This window comes from Triticum urartu, chromosome 7A, assembly GCF_056163025.1.
Source record: "Triticum urartu cultivar PI428250 chromosome 7A, HENAU_Tu73, whole genome shotgun sequence".
Taxonomy (NCBI): Eukaryota; Viridiplantae; Streptophyta; class Magnoliopsida; order Poales; family Poaceae; genus Triticum; species Triticum urartu.
Window position 1 is genome coordinate 233,677,999 of NC_141879.1, and position 22,431 is coordinate 233,700,429.

The window sequence follows — 22,431 nt, forward strand, 5'->3', positions numbered from 1 at the left end:
TCAACAAAGCGCACGCCCTCCTCATGCTTGGCATGGGCCGTCCGGCCGGGTTCCCTGCAGCGGTCGTCGGCCCGGCGAGCACAGGCTCGTCGGTCGCTCGGCCTCTGCACTGCTAGTCGCGGACCACGCCCATGTCGCCCGGCTTTCCTCCTCCAAGACACGACGGCCAGACCCGTTTCTCGGGGTCGCCGAACGTGGGCTTGTTCGTGCCGTCCACACCACGCCCCGCGACCGTCATCGACCTCAACGTCACGCCTGGATCAAGCAACAACGGTCGGTCGTCTGTCGAGATGCAAAGAAAGCAAGCACAGGCACCATTCACGGGCACAATGCCGGCCCCCCGCGTCTTGTTTGATAGAATGCCAACACCAACGCCAACGGTCGACGACCCCTTCTACAACCAGTACATGGAGGACGTGATCTTCGAGGGTAGGCATGGCCGTGCCTATGACCCCGAGGAGACCCAAAGTCAGGATGGCCGCGCCTAGCACGTCCCCGATGAAGAGGCCGACAATTGTGCTGACTACGACCATGGTGACTCGTGGCATGAATACAATGACATCTATGTCAAAGGTGATGGCGATGAAGAAGAAGGCAATGACCTTTATATTAGTGGCGAGTCATTGTTCATCGACGAGCTCATCCAAAGAGCGGAAGCACAAAAGAAGAGGAAGAGCATTGGCACGGATTCATATACACAAGATGAGGACAAGTTGATTTGCCAAGCTTGGATGGAGATTAGCCAAGATCCGAGGACCGGCGTGCAACAAAAGGGCATTGTTTTTTGGACGAGAGTCCACAAAACATTCCATGAAAGGAAGATGTTTGAGCCCTACCAAATTACAAGCAACCATGGCATTGCTCGATTCAAAAGAGGTGGTTGTTCATCCAACAAGAGTGCAACAAGTATTGCGCCGCATTTGAGAGCGTTGAAGCACGGCCTGTGAGTGGTCTCGACGTTGGGGACATGGTACGCTCTCCTCTTCCTAGCCCTTCCCTTGCTACGGCCATGAGAATTCGGCCATGTATATGTTTGCATGTTCACTTGTTGTTGATGATGTCGTGTAGGCATTTCAATCTTTGGAGGCATTGAAGGCCCGACACAATGACAAACCATTCACTCTGACGCATTGTTGGACGATCATCAACAATTGCCCTAAGTTCAAGGACCAATACCGTGAACTACAAAGGAAGAGAGGACTGAAGACGGCCAAGTTCGTCGGAGGTGGAGATGGCGAGGCGTTGAAGAGGCCGAGGGGCAAGGCCAACTCCAAGGTTGACGACATACGTGATGCGTCATCCATGGCATTGCATGACACTTTGCATGGCATGATGTCTCAAAAGGATGTGAGGGACGAGAAGAAGCAGCAAAGAAAGGACGAGCAAATGAAGCAATACCTAGACCTTCAAAGAAAGAAGCTTGAGATGGAGGAGGCGGCCAAGACGAGGAAGATCGACATGGAGGAGGCGGCCCGGCAAAGGCAGCTCGACATGGAGGAGGCAGCCCGGCAAAGGCAGCTCGACATCGAGGCCGACAACGTCAAGGCCAGGCAGAGGCAGCTCGACATCGATGCCACCAATGCCACCACCAAAGCGAAGGAGGTGGCCCTTGCGATCATGAGAGTGGACTTGTCGAAGATGACCGGGAAGACGAGGGCCTGGTTCGAGGCCAGGCAGAAGGAGATGCTCGACGTCGAAGGCCCGAACTAGGTCATCCAATCGGCCGTGGCTGTTCTTTTTTGGAGGTTGGCATGGGTGTCGTCCGCCCGTTGGGCCGCTGGCAGTGTGCCGACGAGAAAAACATTCATTTTGGAGGCCGACTGTGTTGCCGGCCGCTTGCTGTGTTGCCGGTGAGGACAACTATTCATTTTGGAGGCCGGCCACTTGCTGTGTTGCCGGCAAGGACAACTAACAACTATTCATTTTGGAGGCTGGCTGTGTTGCCGGCCGCTGGCTGATGCCGGCGATGGACGTGTAGGCCGCTGGCTCTGTTGCCGGCGTGATGAACTGGGCCGCTGGCCTGATGAACTAGGGCTTGGCATTTGAAAGTTGTTCCACTTTTTAAATTAGATGCGGACAGGATAGGGCAAACGGATACGGCCGCGCGCTGGGCGATGGGCGCACGACCACCGCATCCCAGGACACGCCCGGACACGACCCCATTGCCCTATCCAAATGAACAAATCCGGACAAAATGGCATCTATTTGGGGTCGCACGATGAAGTTGGCCTAACCGCATCAAAGACCACGGCACCGATGGCAGCTGGCGCGTCCAGTGCAGTCGACAACGGCTAAATTTCGTGTTTTGACCCTTTTTTGATATGTAACATCCCGGATATGATTTACCTAATATGTAATCCAACTCTTGCCGTTTCCAGCGTTAAGTTATTTTATTTTCTCGGGTTAGGGTTTGTGTCTCCGTGTGTTGTTATCGTTGTCATGCATCTCATATCATGTCATCATGTGCATTGCATTTGCATACGTGTTCGTCTCATGCATCCGAACATTTTCCCCGTTGTCCGTTTTGCATTCCGGCGCTCCGTTCTCCTCCGGTGGTCATTTCTACTTTTCTTTCATGTGTCGGGATTAAACATTTCCGGATTGGACCGAGACTTGCCAAGCGGCCTTGGTTTACTATTGGTAGACCGCCTGTTAAGTTTCGTACCATTTGGACTTCGTTTGATGCTCGAACGGTTAACCGAGGGACTGAAAAGGCCTCGGGTGTGTTGCAGCCCAACACCCCTCCATTTTGGCCCAAAACCCACCAAAACCCTCTCCATCATCTAGAGCGTTCGATCACGATCGCGTGGCCGAAAACCGCACCTCATTTGGACTCTCCTAGCTCCTTCTATGCCTATTTAAAGACCCACCCCCTCCGAAATTCCGGATCTCCTTCGTCCCCAAACCCTAAAAATCGCCCCTCCGCCGCCGGACATGTCCGCCGCCTAAGCGGACATGTCTCTGCCGCCGCCCGCAGCCAACCGGGGGCCGCCATGTGGCGCGCCGCCACCCGCAGCCACGCCGGCCCGCGCGGCCCGCTGCGAGCCCCCGCGGCCCGAGCCGCCGCGCCGCCTCCTTCCACAACCCGCCGCCGCCTTCCTCAACGTCGGCGCGCCCCGCCGCCGTGCGCAGGTCGCCGCCCGAGCTCCGGCGAGCTCCGGCTCTGGCTCCGCCGCTCGGCCGCGCCCTCCTCCGCCGCCGCGCGGCTAGCTCCGGCCGGATCCGGTGAGATCCGGCCCGGGGACCCCTTCTCCGGCCTCCCCCACCTCTACTCCAGCGCCCCCGTGCAAGAACTCCGGCGAGCTGCTTCGGGAACCATGCCGGCGATCCAGATCCAGATCGGGAAACCCTAGGGTTGACTTTTTTTCCTAAGTCTGCAGATTATATTGCCATGTTCATCGTGCCGTAACTTTGCATCCGTAGATCCGTTTTGGGCATATAGCATATCAAAATATTCGTCTCAGAGAGCACATCATTTCATCTCATTTCATCATTTTCATTTGAATTCATCTTGATGCCCGAAATGTTGTTGGAAGAGTGCTACTTGAGATAATTGTCAGATCTGCTGCTCCAAATAGCTATTTGTCATTTTTGCCATGATTATTGTGTGCATGATATGCCCATGAGCTCTACATGTGTTTTGTCATATGCTTTGTCATCTATCCATAGGTGCCATCCATGTATTTTTATGATGTGTGTGGTGACGAGCACAAGCTTGCAAACTGGTGCATTTGTTAATGCTGATTTCAGGGACTTAGCAATTCTACTAAGTCCTTATTCTGTTTTTATCAATATGCCATATGTTCATGTTATTTCCTAGTGATCCGTGCCTCTTTTGAGGATGATCAATAAGGATTATTTGTTAATCTTGTAGTGCTCTATCCATCCATGTCTTTCTTTCCATTTATGGAGCACCCTAGCTTGAGTCAATCGAGCTCTACTTTCGCTATTTCGTGAATCTGTGCAGATTGTCTACTTGTTAGCGATTTTGTCGAGGATGTTGTAGTTGATCCGTGCATGCTATGTTATTGTTCTTGTCATGCCTAGCTTGTATAATGTGTATTCTTGATGGGTGTATGCTTATATTGTCATGCCTTGCTCTGTAGCGAGTGCATCGAGTTCGTAAACATGCCTACTCGATATCTGATTTGCATGCTCCAGTTTTTCTCTAAGTCTGAGATCTGATTATGTTTTTGCCATACCCACATGCTTGCAATTGTATTTTTTGATCCCTTTGGCTTAAGGTCACTAAGGGACTTTTGTTAAGCTCTTTGAGTAGCTCCATGCCATGCCTTACTTTGCCATTTGAGTAGTTCATCTTTTGTTAAGCTTCATGAATGGATCCCTGACATGTATTTTTTGCCATGTTTGGGTGCTGTAGCATAATTATCTTGATGCATTTAAATGGCTACTTGCTGTATATCGCAGACCGGTGCCATATTTGAATTGCTTGCCATTTCCAAACCGTGTCTTCGATTCCGGTGTCCTTTATATCAATTTCAACCGAAATCACCTCACCTTTCCAGTGGCACACTTGGATTTCCATGTTGAGGCCAGATTCTTTCATTCCTTGTCAAATCTTGCATATGCATCACATATCGCATCCCGCATAGCATACCATGTTTGCATCATGTTGTTTGAGCTTTGCACGTGGTTGACTGTGTCCTTTTTGCTTGTTTTTCTTGTTTGGGTAGAGCCGGGAGACGAGTTCGCTAACGAGGAGCCCGTTGTGTTTGCTTTCGAGGATCCAGTCAACTCTGACAACTTTGCAGGCAAGATGATCATACCCTCAAAATCACTTCTATCTTTGCTTTGCTAGATGCTCGCTCTTTTGCTATGCCTATGCTACGATGCCTACCACTTGCTTATCATGCCTCCCAAATTGCCATGTCAAACCTCTAACCCACCATGTCCTAGCAAACCGTTGATTGGCTATGTTACCGCTTTGCTCAGCCCCTCTTATAGCGTTGCTAGTTGCAGGTGAAGATTGGAGACCGTTCCTTGTTGGAACATTATTTTCTTGTTGGGATATCATTATATTATCTTGTTATCTTAATGCATCTATATACTTGATAAAGGGTGGAAGGCTCGGCCTTTTGCCTAGTGTTTTGTTCCATTCTTGCCGCCCTAGTTTCCGTCATATCGGTGTTATGTTCCCGGATTTTGCGTTCCTTACGCGGTTGGGTGATAATGGGAACCGCTTGACAGTTTGCCTTGAATAAAGCTTTTCCAGCAATGCCCAACCTTGGTTTTACCATTTGCCACCTAGCCTCTTTTTCCCTTGGGTTTCCGGAGCCCGAGGGTCATCTTATTTAACCCCCCCCCCCCCGGGGCCAGTGCTCCTCTGAGTGTTGGTCCACCTCGTCAGCCGCCGGTGGCCACCAGGGGCAACTCTGGGCTGGCCTACCGGAAGTTTAGACAATCTGAGTGTGCCCTGAGAACGAGATATGTGCAGCTCCTATCGAGATTTGTCGGCACATTCGGGCGGTGTTGCTGGTTTAGTTTTACCTTGGCGAAATGTCTTGTAACCGGGATTCCGAGTCTGATCGGGTCTTCCCGCTATAAGGAATATCCTTCGTTGATCGTGAGAGCTTGTCATGGGCTAAGTTGGGTCCCCCTGCAGGGATTTGAACTTTTGAAAGCCGTGCCCGCGGTTATGGGCAGATAGGAATTTGTTAATGTCCGGTTGTAGATAGCTTGAACCTAAACTTAATTAAAATGAATCAACTATGTGAGTTACCGTGATGGTCTCTTCTCGGCGGAGTCCGAGAAGTGAACACGGTGTTGGAGTAATGCTTGCCGCAGGTTGTTCTCTAGTTATTGGTTCGCGCTTTGCCTTCTCTTCTCGCTCTCTTTTGCGAATAGGTTAGCCACCATATATGCTAGTCGCTTGCTGCAGCTCCACATATTTATCTTACCTTACCTATAAGCTTAAATAGTCTTGATCGCGAGGGTGCGAGATTGTTGAGTCCCTGTGGTTCACAGATTACTTCCAAACCAGATGCAAGGCCTGATGACTCCGTTCCAGATGACACGCTTGAGCTCAAGTGGGAGTTCGATGAGGACTCACGTCGTTACTATGTGTCTTTCCCTGATGATCAGTAGTGGTGCCCAGTTGGGGCGATCGGGACCGTGTCGCATGTTGGGTTGCTCTTGTATTTTGGCAGCGTAGTCGGGCCATGAGTGATTGGATGATGTGATGCTATTTATGTACTTTGTTTGACGTGGCGAGTGTAAGCCAACTATGTAACTTCCCCTTTTATTATCTATATTACATGGGATGTTGTGAAGATTGCCTTACTTGCGACATTGCTTTCAATGCAGTTATGCCTCTAAGTCGTGCTTCGACACGTAGGAGATATAGCCGCATCGAGGTCGTTACAAGTTGGTAATCAGATCCTTCCCCGACCTTAGGAGCTCCCACTGATTGATCATTTTTAGCAGCCGTTGTTGAGTCTAGAAAAATGTTTTGAGTCATTTAGGAATTATATATCGGAGAGTTTAGGAATTCTTTTTACTCCCCAGTCCCTTTATCGCTCTGGTAAGGCATCCTGACGTAGAGTTTTGGCTCTTCTCTTCTCAAATTTCACTAAAAAAAGATTTAGGATCACGCGGGTATCTTGGAATCGTTCCGATGGTTTTGTGACGAGAACATTGTTCTTGGTGCCTCCTGTCATTTAGAGGTTGTGGCAGTGTCCCGGGGAGTTGAGCTCCGAGGTGTTGTCGTCACAATTTTATCGTTGCAGTTCTGGAATACCTGAGTTTAGTACGCCGACATCGAAAATCTCTTTTATGCAGTTGTTGGTGAGATAACCTCGACGCCACCCAGTACTGGGGTGGGAGTTCGGGAGTATTGCCATAACTTGTATAACGGATGCTTTTTGAAGGTTGAGGTAGATGGTTTCCGAAGTTTTTCTCGGTTATGTGTTGAAGGATGGATACAGCTAGATGTAGGATTTGCTAGATTTGGGTGAGATACTATGCTTCCCCTGTATCCCCAACACCTGATTGCATAACCGGAAAGGTTCGGGAGTTTCATAGGTGGGAATTCTTGTAGCTCTAGCTCTTCTTCCACGGATATTTGGTTTGAGATTGGGATTTCTTACTGAGTATTTGTTCTTGTTCCGTACCTTGTTGATTTATTCCTCTACCTAAATTCTAAGTGGCTTCTCAATTTATGGATATGTGACCATTTCAAGTGGAATGCATTCGTTCTTTTGTTCGGATGTGAAGACTATATGTTGCAATTTCAACCCCTTGATTCAGCTTCAATTTTATCTATCAATGTGCTAACGGATGTCACCCTCTTCAGGATGGCTCCCGCTAAGAGCAGCAATCAGAATCAGAATCAGGATCCGCCACCACCTCCTCCTCCTCCGGAGGCATGGCAAGTGATGATGGCCGCTACCAATGCAAACACGCAGTTGATCATGCAAATTCTTCAAGAGCGCAACCAAGCGAACCAAGGCAACCAAGGCAACAATCAGAATCACTTTACTACACTCAACCAGTTTCTTGCTAACCAGCCAAAGACTTTCAGCAATTGTGTTGAGGCAACTGATGTTGACGATTGGCTCGTGGACTTATGCAAGCATTTCGAGTGCAGTAACGTCAGGCCTGAGGACTTTGTCAAGTTCGCTTCCTTCCAACTCAAAGACCAAGCTGCAGGATGGTTCCAGCAGTACAAGGATTCCATAGGAGGCCGTGTGATTACCTGGGATGAATTCCGTAAAGACTTCAAAGCTCATCATATTCCTCAGAGCGTGGTCGAAAGCAAACGTGAGGAATTCCGCAACCTGAAGCAAGGCTCTTTGTCTGTCTATGACTACAACAAGTTGTTTCAGAAGCTCGCCCGCTTTGCTAAGCAGGACGTCCCTGACGAGAAGAGCATGATATACCAGTTCAGGGGTGGTCTCAGAGAAGAAATCCAGCTAGCTCTTGTTCTTTTTGAGCCCTTGAGGTACGATGAGTTCTATAACATGGCATTGAAGCAAGAGGCTGCTCAACTGAGGTGTGATGCTTCCAAGAAGCGAGTCGGAGATGCTACTCCTTCTTCCTCTACTCAAGTGGCCAAGCAGCAGAAGTATTGGCTTCCTCCTCCTCTGTTCCGTCAGCCGTATCAGAAGAGCAAAGGTGGCAGTGGATCTTCCCACCCACCCAACCCTGGCTTTCAGAACAAGACTTCGTCTCAATCTCCAAAATCGAGTGCTCCGTATTATCGTCCGCTTTCAGAGGTCACGTGCAACAAGTGCCAACATAAGGATCACTATGCCAACAAGTGCTTCAACCAGAGGCGTCTCCCTCCTCCTCATCCTGTGAGATCGGCAAGTACAGCTGTGGTCAAGCATAACCCCAAGTACACCAAGGTCAACATGGTGAATGCAGCTCAGGCAGAGGACTCGTCAGATGTCATCATGGGTAACCTTCCTGTTAACGATGTTCCTGCAAAAGTTCTTTTTGACACTAGTGCATCGCATTGTTTCATCTCGAGACCTTTTGCATCTAAGCATGGGTGGTATGCTCAAGTTATGCATAAACTGTTAGCAGTTGTCTCTCCGGGTAGATGTTTGCTCGCTAACTACGAGATTCCGGATATTTCTATCTCGATGGGTGATTTTAAATTTCTGGCTTCTCCAATGATCCTTGGTAACTCGGATATTGATCTTATTCTCGGGATGGATTGGCTTTCTAAGCACAAGGCTCAGCTTGATTGTGCAGCCAGGCAGATTCAATTGACTCATTCGTCTGAGGATGTAATTGTCTTTGCCGCTCGGGATAATACAATCCGTCTGTTTTCTCTCAACGAGAAGGGTGAACTAAATGCCATCTCTCAAATTCCAGTCATTTGTGAATATCAAGACGTCTTTCCAGAAGAGCTTCCAGGAATGCCTCCACACCGGCCAGTTGAATTCATCATCGATCTTGAGCCTGGCACGGAACCGGTTTGCAAACGTCCTTACAAACTCGGACCTGAAGAGTTGAAGGAGCTGAAGAAGCAACTCGATATTCAAGAGCGAATGGGTCTCATCCGACCTAGTTCCTCTCCGTGGGGTTGTGGAGTTTTTTTTGTGAAGAAGAAGGATGGAACGGACCGACTTTGTGTTGACTACCGTCCATTGAACAAGAAGACTATCAAGAACAAGTACCCACTTCCCAACATCAACGAGCTGTTCGAACAACTCAAAGGTGCCCAAGTATTCTCCAAGCTTGATCTCCGCATGGGTTATCACCAGATTCGAATTCGTGAGCAAGATATTCCCAAGACGGCTTTCAGGACAAGCTATGGTTCATACGAATACATTGTCATGTCTTTTGGCCTCGTCAATGCACCTCCGACTTTCTCTCGCATGATGAACTTCATCTTCAACGCCTACACCAATGACTTCGTTTTGGTCTATCTCGACGACATTCTGGTCTTTTCGAAGAACAAGAAAGATCATGCCAAGCACTTGCGTTTGGTGCTTTATAAGCTCAGGGAACACCAGTTCTACGCCAAGTTCTCCAAGTGCGAGTTTTGGCTCGATGAGGTTCTTTATCTTGGGCATATCATCTCTGCCAAGGAAATTGCGGTGAATCCTGAGAAGGTGTCTGCAATTGTGAATTAGGAACCACCTCAGAACGTGAAGCAACTCCGTAGCTTCCTCGGTCTCGCAAGCTACTGTCGAAGGTTCATTGAGAACTTTTCAAAGATCGCGAAGCCTCTCTCAAATCTTCTCCAGAAGCATGTCAAGTACGTTTGGTCTCCGGAATGTGACATCGCTTTCAACACTTTGAAAGAAAAATTGGTCACTGCTCCAGTTCTGACTCCTCCTGATGAATCCAAACCGTTCGAGGTCTTCTGCGATGCCTCTCTTCAAGGGCTTGGTGCAGTGTTGATGCAAGAGAAGAAAGTTGTGGCTTATACCTCTCGCCAGTTGAAGCCCAACGAGAAGAACTACCCCACTCATGACCTCGAGTTGGCGGCAGTTGTGCATGCTCTTTTGACTTGGAGACATCTCTTATTGGGAAAAAAGTGGACATCTTCACTGATCACAAGAGTCTCAAGTACATCTTCACTCAGCCTAATCTCAACCTCAGGCAGACTCGATGGGTCGAAATGATTCAAGAGTACAATCCGAGTATCGAGTATACTCCAGGCAAGGCCAATGTGATTGCTGACGCATTGAGCAGAAAGGCTTACGGCAACAGTCTGATTCTCAAGTCTTATCAACCCGAGCTTTGTGAAGCTTTCCGCAAACTCAATCCGCAAGTTGTTCCTCAAGGTTTCCTCGCCAACCTTCAAGTCTCTCCTACCTTGGAAGACCAGATTAGCGAGGCTCAACTTCTTGATGCTATGGTGAAGAAGGTGAAGATTGGGATTGCCAAGAGCCAACCCAAGTATAAGTGCTACCGCCTTGATGACAAGGATACTCTCTTCTTCGAGGATCGTATTGTTGTGCCCAAAGGTGACCTTCGTAAAGTGATCATGAACGAGTCTCACAACTCACTCCTCTCCATCCACCCTGGGAGCACGAAGATGTATCAGGACCTCAAGCAGGCTTATTGGTGGACTCGGATGAAACGCGAGATTGCTCAATTCGTGAATGAGTGTGATGTCTGTAGAAGAGTGAAAGCAGAACACCAAAGGCCAGGTGGTCTCCTCCAACCTCTTGCCATTCCAGAATGGAAGTTTGACCACATTGAGATGGACTTCGTGACTGGGTTTCCAAAGTCCAAGCGTGGCAATGATGCTATATTCGTTGTCATCAACAAACTTACTAAAGTGGCTCACTTTCTGCCTATCAAAAAGTCTATCACTGCAGCTCAATTGGCGGAGCTGTATACCTCTCGGATTATCTTATTGCACGGTATTCCACAGGTGATCTCTTCAAACCGTGGCAGCATCTTTACCTCCAAGTTTTGGGATTCTTTTCAGAAGGCCATGGGCACCAACATCCGCTTCAGCACTGCTTTCCATCCTCAAACTAGCGGTCAAGTCGAGCGTGTCAACCAGATTCTTGAAGATATGCTCAGGGCTTGTGTGATCTCCTTCGGCATGAAGTGGGAAGATTGTCTTCCATATGCTGAATTCTCCTACAACAACAGTTTTCAAGCAAGTTCGGGCAAGGCCCCATTCGAAATTCTGTATGGCAGGAAGTGTCGTATCCCTGCAGGGATTTGAACTTTCGAAAGCCGTGCCCGCGGTTATGGGCAGATAGGAATTTGTTAATGTCCGGTTGTAGATAACTTAAACCTAAACTTAATTAAAATGAATCAACTATGTGAGTTACCGTGATGGTCTCTTCTCGGCGGAGTCCGAGAAGTGAACACGGTGTTGGAGTAATGCTTGCCGCAGGTTGTTCTCTAGTTATTGGTTCGCGCTTTGCCTTCTCTTCTCGTTCTCTTTTGCGAATAGGTTAGCCACCATATATGCTAGTCGCTTGCTGCAGCTCCACATATTTATCTTACCTTACCTATAAGCTTAAATAGTCCTGATCGCGAGGGTGCGAGATTGTTGAGTCCCTGTGGTTCACAGATTACTTCCAAACCAGATGCAGGGCCTGATGACTCCGTTCCAGATGACACGCTTGAGCTCAAGTGGGAGTTCGATGAGGACTCACGTCGTTACTATGTGTCTTTCCCTGATGATCAGTAGTGGTGCCCAGTTGGGGCGATCGGGACCGTGTCGCATGTTGGGTTGCTCTTGTATTTTGGCAGCGTAGTCGGGCCATGAGTGATTGGATGATGTGATGCTATTTATGTATTTTGTTTGACGTGTCAAGTGTAAGCCAACTATGTAACTTCCACTTTTATTATCTATATTACATAGGATGTTATGAAGATTGCCTTACTTATGACATTGCTTTCAATGCAATTATGCCTCTAAGTCGTGCTTCGACACGTAGGAGATGTAGCCGCATCGAGGGCGTTACATGATATCTATTCGAGATTTGACCCTAGTTTGAAATTTTTTCAAGATCTGACCCTTTTCCCTTTTATTACCGCCAGGTCCATGGCGGTAGGTTATAACTGCCTACCGCCAAGATCCCTGACGGTAGGGTTGCTTACCCTACTATAAAATTTTGATAAGTATTAAACACAACCATGACGATAGCAAAAAGGTCAGATCTATAAAATATTCAAATAGATATCAAAAAAGGGTCAAAACAGCCCACTGCCCTGTAATAAAAGACCGTGCAAGATTCGTACGGGCCAACAGCATCAACCCACGTAGCCATGTCGGGCGAGATCACGAGATCTCTGGAGACCCAAGCCTCTGCATTCCCATCACAATAACCTATCATCAGTTGAGTTGAGTTCACATCAGATCAGAGGTGGCAGTACCCCTACCATTTACAGACACCATCAGCTGAGCGGCAAAGCCTGTCACTCGCTGTTCCTTCCGGTCAGTCAAACCTCAACGGATTCCATTCCCGCCCCCGCCCACAGTGGAACGCAAAGGCAGCCGCAGCAGAGATTCACACACTTTCGGCCAACAAAAAGCATAGCACGTTGCGCTGCACTGCGTTCACCAGGGGAAGGTGAGCGAGGGGGAGGGGGCTACCGGGCTCAAAATATGAACTAAAAATAACCAAAAAATAAAAGGAGAGCCGATGTTCCGAAAGGAAGCGACGAGCGTCTCGTCGTATGCTATCTTCTCTTTCGCCGTTCTCTCGAGCCGGACAGGGGGAGGTCAAAAATGGCGCTGGCAGCTTCACTGTTAATGTAGTCGACATGGTCGGTGCCTTGGACCAGATCAGGATCAGGTCGTCCTATGAGCAGAACAACCTCCTCTGCACAGGCAAAGCATCGGGGTGAGCACGAGTTCATTTTGGAATACAACCGGTTGAGCAGGTCTAATTGTAGACGGCGTACCTTGACTCTTGACGACTCCTGTACAGCTTCCAGAGTCTCCGCCAATGAATTCTGCTTCGCCACCGTCGCATGCAGTGCCTGATCAAACAACCAAAACTTCGCATAAAACACAATGCACGCATCCACAAAGAAGCAAAACAATACTCCGAAATAGCTTTGAGGGATAAAAACTGGAGACACATGCCCACTGGGTGAGAACTCTCAAGTCTGATTCGGTTAGAAACTTACTCTTTTGGTCCTCTCCAGGTCGGCCTCGATGGATCTGATGCGCTCGAACGAGTTCAGTAACTGTTGCTCCTTGTCCTCGGGCATCTCTGGTGGCTTGCTTGCAAGATGGTTGCACACGGATTCAAGATTTTCAATGCGCTGTAAGCAAGCACTCATCTCATCAGCGCTGATGGTTCGGGGCTGCGGCTTCTCTGCAGCTGGGACTGCCACAGTGGAAGGCCGGGCGTTTTCAAGCCTCCTTAGTGCTCTACTAGAGATGAAAAGCTTGAAGAAGGAGAATAGCTTGATCAAGGCTGTCACAACTTTAACAAGATTTTCAAAGCCCCATCGGACGATTGAACCATCCAGGTTGCCAACATTGCTCCCTGCCATTAGTAGAACAAACAAAATTAACAATGAGGAAGATAACACTTGCCAACTGGATCAATTGATGGATTCATAGATATCACCAAGGATAGATAAAGCAGTAACTTCGTGCAAGTAATACTATCACCAACGAGGCAAACAGATTCATCAGTAAATATCAACAAACAATGTACTGTATGGTACATTAAATGAAACAGTCCTCTGGGAGTACATTACACAGGGCAACTGTTCCTGGGAGGTATACGACATGACCTGTACTTCATTCTTTCCCGTCAGAATTTGAAGTGTTTTATGCCAATGCCTTCCAATCTTCCATCTAGGAATCTAGCACACACAACCTAGGCATCTAGCATTGCAATGCCATTTTTACTTCTATCTATTATTCTATGGATGCATTGTTCATGCAACTGAGAAACAAACAATGCAGCTCTTGAATTTACAAGCAACACAGATTATTTTGGTCAAATAGACTAACAGACAATTATCTGGAATCTTAGGCTAGAGCAATCAATCAAATAGACAGCATATATAGGCAACTAAACATATACCAAACATAGCAAGCTGCGTAACAATTAATGAGATAGAGTTAAATAAGAAAAATGCAACGGAAGAGATGGTACCTAAATCACGAGGGCTTCCATTGGTGGAAAATTGCCGGTTATCAGCTAGTTGTTTTGGCACAGTTTCAGTAGTTCGCCGCAGTCTCCTACCAGTTTCAAGAGACGTTTCCAGGGAACTCTGTTCGTAACAGACATAGTAAGTTGAATCTATGCCCTTTACCTACAGCAAGTATAAATACTGAAAACAACTCATAGAAGGTTTCACATAAACGATTAAAATAAGTTGTGGTGGTAATAGCATGGCTTTTAATGCTATAGAAAGCCAAATATAACAAAGCTAATCACAGGTGTACGAAACAAGAATAAAGCATTGAACTCACTTCCTCATGGACTGGAGTGAGGCAGCCATACTCAGCACCTTTCGGAATAACTGAGGATCCAAAGTCATCAACATCTGATCCTGATTCAGCATTTGATGTGTCACTCATCATGCCCTGCCACTGTAAGTAAGTAACACATACAAAGTTAGAAGCAGCAATCAGTTAGATTTTAGCTTGAATGCTAAGTATTATTTCAGAATCTTGCCTTCAACTGCTCCAATCGAAGAGAAGAATCGCTTCTTTCTTCGCCTTCAGAAACTGGCTTGATATCCCGCACAGAACCAGCCTCGAGATTGTGTATCAGCTACAAAGGGAACATGTATAAGCAGTTGTACAAAATATAAGCAATCAGACTGTAAAAAAACAGTACATTGACGAAGACATTCACATAATTACAGTGTCAAAAATACCTTCAAGATATAAGGATCATTCCATGGCCCCTTGTTAGACCCAAGACAACCTCCCTTGTCAATACAGGTGCATGAACCACCAAGAAACTCTGGTAACTCACTGAGAGGAGCACACAACTATTGTTAAAATGTTGCAGAATGCAGAGAACAGGCCGAAGCATGTATCACAACAAATGGAATGGGCAAGGATTAAGATTAAACTTGTTCCTCAGCATGATTTTACACTGACCTTGGGTCAATTACTTCAAGAAGTCGACTCTGGTAATTCGAACCAAGAACCTGCATTAATAAAGGTTAAAAAATTAATTGACGCACGCAAAATGGACTGGCATGATCCTGACAAATAATCCATAGGGCTTACATGAATCTTGGATGAAGTTTTTGGGTCAAGGAAGCCCTTCACACTGTTCCAGATCAACTTGAACCCACTGCCCGCATTTACAACAAACATTTGATGCAATGTCTGCAGTTTTATAATTTTAGAATCAACGCTCCACCATGCCAAAATGCTAGCATGAAGCATTGCGGCACAAAATTACCTCAGGATAATAGTCGCTGTCTATCTTCTGCATGCGATGTACTAGCTCCCTTGCAGTCTTGGAGAAATTTTTAAAACCCTGAGCATGACAAAACCATTGATGAGAACACATTTAACAAAACGTTAAAAAACAGATCAAGATATACAAGCGTAGATGGAAAAGGATGATTCACATACCACACCCTGCACGTCCAAGATGGTGGTGGTGGAGTCAATGTGCCTCTTGGCAGCCAATGTGCAGGCAGGGAACTTCTCTCTGAAGGCCCTCTCAAACTCCTGCACATGGTACTTGATGTACCTGTCCACAGAGGTGATCTGCATGAGCTTGTTAGGGTCGACCTTGCCGAGCCTCTCGATGTATACGGGCCGGCCTTCGCGGTCGACGCCATGGTAGCCCTGAGGGTAGTAGCACAGCACCTCATCCAGCTCATCAAACTCAAAATCCTGACCACATGAACGAGTCGAATGTTAGGCATAAAGCAGAGACTCCTTGTTCTGCATTTTTGTTGCAGGTCGGTGTGATCACCTCAAGGATTGTGTCGGCCCCAAACTCTTTCCTCCATCGCAGCATGTCTGCCCACATCTGCATTGCCTTCTCGGCGTCAAACTTCCTCGCCTTCAAGAACCTGCATCACACATTCATATGGCGAGTTTCAGATCCTGGCATTTCACAAAGCTATCCAAACAGCACAGGGCAAAAACAAAAGGATAAGGGGGGTGGTTTCGCGACAGACAGGACCTTAGCATCATGTGGTAGTCGTCGTGCTTGTCGGGGAGGAGGCCGTGCGCGGCAAGGCGCTCACGGAAGGCGGAGACGGCGCGCTCCTCCTCGGCGTCGCGGACGTCCTCGATGGAGATGGCCGGCGGGAAGCGGAAGTCGACGCGACGCCTGCCGCGCTTCTTGAGCGCGTGGATGGCCTTGCGGCGCAGCGACCCTATCTTCCGGCGGCGGCGCTCGTCCTCCGAGTTGCCGTCGCACAGCGATATCTCGATGTCGTCGGCATGGATCACTGCAGAGAGAGAGCGGCGCCTCACACACACTTCCCCCCAAGAAAAAAGAACACGCAAGAAGGATGACGCGGACACCGCAACGGCAGCGCTCGTTCTTACCCGACATTTTCTCCTCCAAATTCGACTTCTTGGACACACCAGCTCGGAGCCCGCGTTCGAATGGCGCTCTGCGGGAGAAGAAATTCCGAAGGATTACCAGTCAGTCGCAAGAACAGGAAAAGAGGACTTGAAAAAGAACACACATTTGTTGTGGCAGGCGGGAGTAAACCCTGCGCTGCGCCACAGATCTGAGCAGAGAAACGGAAGGGGGCAGCGGAGCAAATGGCGGAGAGAAACGATTTGCGGTTCGCAGGACCAGGAGGGGACCTGCATTGGCCACTAAAAGCAAGCGCCGCAATAAATTCCGCGCAGAGAAACAGCATCCCATTTATTTCAATCCTAGGAAAGAACCCTCCGGAACAGAAGAAGGAAAAAAAGGCGGAGATCGAACCTGCCTGACAGGCCAGCCCCGAATCCCTACCCAAAAACAGGACGGCTCAAGAACAAGAAGATAGACAAAGAAAATGGAACCCAAACCACCTTCTCCCCTCGCCGAGGCAGATCCAAGAAACCAAAGGAAACGACGCGCACGGAGGAGGAAGAAGAAGAAGAAGAAGCGTAGGACTCCAGATTTCTGATGGGTGAGGGGGCGGAAGGGGCAGGGGAGTTGCATACATTTACGGCGACGCGACGAGAGAATCTTGGCTTGGGGCTTCGGACAGCAGGCAGCCGGGCAGGGGCGAGGCCGGAGCTCTCTTTTCCTTCTCCCCTCGGGTGGAGCTCTGCTCTGCTGCGTGCGTCTCTCTCTCTCGCCCCCCACCTCTCTCGGCTCGGCTTGCTCCTCGGGGTAGGTAACTGAAGGGGAGTGGCCGCCGGTGGTGGTATTACCCTTATTTATTTGTATTTTAGCGTAGGGTATACGGTGGGTGTAGGTATATACATACACCGGGGGATGTGGGTACCCTACGGGATGGCCATTCCGTTCTCTTCTCGCCGAGAAATGTGGGGCGTTGCTTTCGGGTGGGACGGACGGACCACTTCTCCCTACGTTTTGCAGCATGCCTTTTGGGTCCCGAGATATTATCCCGTTCCATTAATGCTTTTTAAGACGATCCATGCAAAACGGAGTGTTAATCTCCTGCCATTAGCGCCTGTGGCGTTGGCACTGTCTGATTAAGGCTTTGATGATGATTCACTTGGAAACGCCCCCGTGGTGAAGCCCTTTGAATGGCTTCTAATGGGGGCGTATCGAAATGGGACTTGGTGGTGGTGGATCAATGGGAGTTAGTACTACAGATGTATCCAAAAGAGATATGGGCACATCATGTTTATCTACTTGCCTTTTGTTTTACTCCAAAAGAAAAAGACTATCATGTTTGGGGTGCTTAAACTTGGTAAGAACGGAAAACAGCAAAATTGAGATATGAAATAAATGCAATATTATATATACACCATGTTAAAAGCGCGATATTGCACGCCAGATAGAGATATGCTAGAAAATCTTACATAAACATGAAATATTTTGCCTTTATTTAATGGACCCTATTTATTTACCGGTTCACGCGCATTGTTGAAAAAGGTGAAAATACATATGAATTGTTGAAGTTGATTATTATGTAGTTATAAAATATTTTATTAATATTATCAGAGTGGTGGAATAAAAAGATATGTATCTTTCACATGCATTTTTGCTTACTCGTGTGGCTTGTTAGATGATGTGGAAAATAGATTGCTCAAGAACTCATAACTTGTTACATAGGATTCATAAAACCATATGTATAAGATACTACAACTCTTTTAAAATTGACCCAAGCAAATCATAACCATTGGATGGCTCTTTTAAATTGTGTTCTAACTACTCGTTGTCTCAACATATGCTAATTTCAATTCGTTATCCAATGCACCCTACACGTGTCATGACCAACATCCCATAATTAAATATTGCGTCGGGGCACATCATCAAGATTGTAGGTGTAGCGACAATAGTTATTCGGAAGATGGCTTCGGACTGATCCATGTATTTTGTTTTGTTGGGTTATGTGCAATATATAATAAAATGGTTATATGTATCACTGTGATGCAGGGGCCAAGGTATTCCTCTTTTTTGAAAATAATAAAAATTAAATAGTACATATTAATTAAGTATTATGTGCATACAAGTCGTCAAGATCGATGGTACGGTGTTTCTGCAAATAACATAGCAATACAAAAGCAACTCAGCCGCAAGTGCGGGACAACGTGACAACTATCAACAATACCTAACGATAATTGCTATAGTGAGAAACACTTAAGAGCATCTCCAACCGTTCGGCCCCTCAGGGGCTTGAAATAGCGCCGTCTAGGGGCGGACCGGTGACAAATTCGGCATGTCGGTGGTAGGTTTTCCAGCCGCCGCCCCAAGGTCGCCCCAGATGTCGTTTTTTAAAACCATACTCAGCCAAAATTCGGCCAAACACGACACAGAATTGGGCGAAATTTAGGCGTTCCATTGTTTTTGTACATATTTAAAACATAATTCGAAAACAAAAAAAAATGACTACGCCGCCGTTGCCGCCCGCCGCAACCTTGGGCCTACACGTAGAAGATCTTGCAGAAGCCGATGTAGTCGTCGCGGTCGTCGTCCTCCTCCTTCTTCACGCCACCACTCTCCTTGCTACACCCCTGCCCTAGGTCGCCTTGGTGGATGGGTTTGGTTGGCGGCGGTGCCTCGTCGTCGCTGTCCTCGAGGACAATGACACCGCCCTCGTCGTGACCGGGGCGCCGAGCGGCGATCTCCTCGAGGGTGCGGACGTCTCCTCGAGCGGCGATCTCCTCGAGAGGGCGGGAGGGGGAAGGAGAGGGGCCACTGCGGGTGCGCCACCCGAGCGGCGTCTCCACGGGCTCGGCCTTGACCGGGGCGAGCGCCGGCAACCCGGAGGAGCAGGAGCAGGAGCGGGAGGAGGAGCCGCCCGCCATGCGCCTTGTCAGACAAGAAGAGTTGCCGCTCCGGCGAGGGCCGGGGCCGCCGGGTACTCGAGGACGGCGTGGAGCGTGCGGCTGGGGACGCCTTGTTGGAAATATGCCCTAGAGGCAATAATAAAATGGTTATTATTATATTTCTTTGTTCATGATAATTGTCTATTATTCATGCTATAGTTGTGTTATCCGGAAATCGTAATACATGTGTGAATACATAGACCACAACACGTCCCTAGTGAGCCTCTAGTTAACTAGCTCGTTGATCAAAAGATAGTCATGGTTTCGTGACTATGGACATTGAATGCCATTGATAACGGGATCACATCATTAGGAGAATGATGTGATGGACAAGACTCAATCCTAAGCATAGCTCTAAGATCGTGTAGTTTGTTTGCTATAGCTTTTCCGAATGTCAAGTATCATTTCCTTAGACCATGAGATTGTGCAACTCCCGGATACCGTAGGAGTGCTTTGGGTGTGCCAAACGTCACAACGTAACTGGGTGACTATAAAGGTACACTACAGGTATCTCCGAAAGTGTCTGTTGGGTTGGCACGAATCGAGACTGGGATTTGTCACACCGTATGACGGAGAGGTATCTCTGGGCCCACTCGGTAATGCATCATCATAATGAGCTCAATGTGACCAAGTGATTGATCACAGGATCATGCATTACGGTACGAGTAAAGTGACTTGCCGGTAACGAGATTGAACGAGGTATTGGGATACCGACGATCGAGTCTCGGGCAAGTAACGTACCGATTGACAAAGGGAATTGTATACGGGATTGATCGAATCCTCGACATCGTGGTTCATCCGATGAGATCATCAAGGAGCATGTGGGAGCCAACATGGGTATCCAGATCCCGCTGTTGATTATTGACCGGAGAGTCATCTCGGTCATGTCTGCGTGTCACCGAACCCGTAGGGTCTACACACTTAAGGTTCGGTGACGCTAGGGTTGTTGAGACATTAGTATACGGTAACCCGAAAGTTGTTCGGAGTCCCGGATGAGATCTCAGACGTCACGAGGAGTTCCGGAATGGTCCGGAGGTGAAGAATTATGTATAGGAAGTCCAGTTTCGGCCATCGGGAAAGTTTCGGGGTCACCGGTATAGTACCGGGACCACCGGAAGGGTTCCGGGGGTCCACCGGGTGGGGCCACCTATCCCGGAGGGCCCCATGGGCTGAAGTGGGGAAGGGAACCAGCCCCTGATGGGCTGGTGCGCCCCCCTTGGGCCTCCCCCTGCGCCTAGGGTTGGAAACCCTAGGGGTGGGGGCGCCCCACTTGGCTTGGGGGGCAAGCCACCCCCTTGGCCGCCGCCCCCCCTTGGAGATTGGATCTCCTAGGGCCGGCGCCCCCCCTAGGGACCCTATATATAGTGGGTGGGAGGGAGGGCAGCCGCACCCTAGCCCCTGGCGCCTCCCTCTCCCTCCCGTGACACTCCTCCCTCTCCCTGAGCTTGGCGAAGCCCTGCCGAGATCACCGTTGTTTCCACCACCACGCCGTCGTGCTGCTGAATCTTCATCAACCTCTCCTTCCCCCTTGCTGGATCAAGTTGGAGGAGACGTCTTCCCAACCGTACGTGTGTTGAACGCGGAGGTGTCATCCGTTCGGCGCTAGGTCATCGGTGATTTGGATCACGACGAGTACGACTCCATCAACCCCGTTCTCTTGAACGCTTCCGCGCGCGATCTACAAGGGTATGTAGATGCACTCCTCTCTCCCTCATTGCTAGATGACTCCAAAGATTGATCTTGGTGATGCGTAGAAAATTTTAAAATTCTGCTACGTTCCCCAACAGTGGCATCATGAGCTAGGTCTATGCGTAGTTTCTATGCACGAGTAGAACACAAAGCAGTTGTGGGCGTGGATATTGTCAATTTGCTTGCCGTTACTAGTCTTATCTTGATTCGGCGGCATCGTGGGATGAAGCGGCCCGGACCGACCTTACACGTACGCTTACGTGAGACTGGTTCCACCGATTGACATGCACTAGTTGCATAAGGTGGCTGGCGGGTGTCTGTCTCTCCCACTTTAGTCGGATCGGATTCGATGAAAAGGGTCCTTATGAAGGGTAAATAGAAATTGGCATATCACGTTGTGGTTTTGGCGTAGGTAAGAAACGTTCTTGCTAAAAACCTATAGCAGCCACGTAAAAACTTGCAACAACAATTAGAGGACGTCTAACTTGTTTTTGCAGCATGTGCCGTGTGATGTGATATGGCCAAAAGGATGTGATGAATGATATATGTGATGTATGAGATTGATCATGTTCTTGTAATAGGAATCATTACTTGCATGCCGATGAGTATGACAACCGGCAGGAGCCATAGGAGTTGTCTTTATTTATTTATGACCTGTGTGTCAACATAAATGTCATGTAATTACTTTACCTCATTGCTAAAGCGTTAGCCATAGTAGTAGAAGTAATAGATGACGAGACAACTTCAAGAAGACACGATGATGGAGATCATGATGATGGAGATCATGGTGTCATGCCGGTGACAACGATGATCATGAAGCCCCGAAGATGGAGATCAAAAGGAGCAAATGATATTGGCCATATCATGTCACTATTTGATTGCATGTGATGTTTATCATGTTTTACATCTTATTTGCTTAGAATGGCGGTAGCTTAAATAAGATGATCCCTCGTAATAATTTCAAGAAAGTGTTCCCCCTAACTGTGCACCGTTGCGAAGGTTCGTTGTTTCGAAGCACCACGTGATGATCGGGTGTGATAGATTCTAACATTCGAATACAACGGGTGTAAGCCGGATTTACACACGCAATACACTTAGGTTGACTTGACGAGCCTAGCATGTACAGACATGGCCTCGGAACACGGAAGACCGAAAGGTCAAGCATGAGTCGTATAGAAGATACGATCAACATGAAGATGTTCACCGATGTTAACTAGTCCGTCTCACGTGATGATCGAACACGGCCTAGTTAACTCGGATCATGTTTCACTTAGATGACTAGAGGGATGTCTATCTGAGTGGGAGTTCATTGAATAATTTGATTAGATGAACTCAATTATCATGAACTTAGTCTAAAATATTTACACTATGTCTTGTAG

At 48.1% G+C, this 22,431-nt stretch overlaps 1 protein-coding gene across 4 annotated transcripts; it reads right to left on the reverse strand.

Moving 5' to 3' along the window:
- Positions 1–12,217: 12,217 nt before the first annotated feature.
- On the reverse strand, positions 12,218–17,318 carry LOC125527959 (phosphatidylinositol/phosphatidylcholine transfer protein SFH8). 4 transcript variants are annotated; one of them, XM_048692472.2, is made up of 15 exons: positions 17,063–17,318; positions 16,448–16,515; positions 16,077–16,347; positions 15,864–15,963; positions 15,515–15,781; positions 15,339–15,416; positions 15,161–15,262; positions 15,029–15,078; positions 14,800–14,899; positions 14,595–14,693; positions 14,390–14,509; positions 14,070–14,229; positions 13,084–13,448; positions 12,856–12,933; positions 12,218–12,773 (listed from the first exon to the last, which is right to left on the reverse strand). In XM_048692472.2, exons 2-15 carry the CDS (start codon positions 16,452–16,454, stop codon positions 12,753–12,755), a joined length of 1,818 nt encoding a protein of 605 aa, XP_048548429.1. In that variant the 5' UTR covers positions 16,455–16,515; positions 17,063–17,318; the 3' UTR covers positions 12,218–12,752. The 4 variants fall into 4 exon arrangements, with proteins under 4 accessions (XP_048548429.1, XP_087389614.1, XP_087389613.1 ...); XM_087533488.1 differs by having other exon boundaries at positions 16,928–17,064; XM_087533487.1 differs by lacking the exon at positions 17,063–17,318 and adding an exon at positions 16,591–16,609 and having other exon boundaries at positions 14,070–14,187.
- Between the last annotated feature and the right edge of the window lie 5,113 nt (positions 17,319–22,431).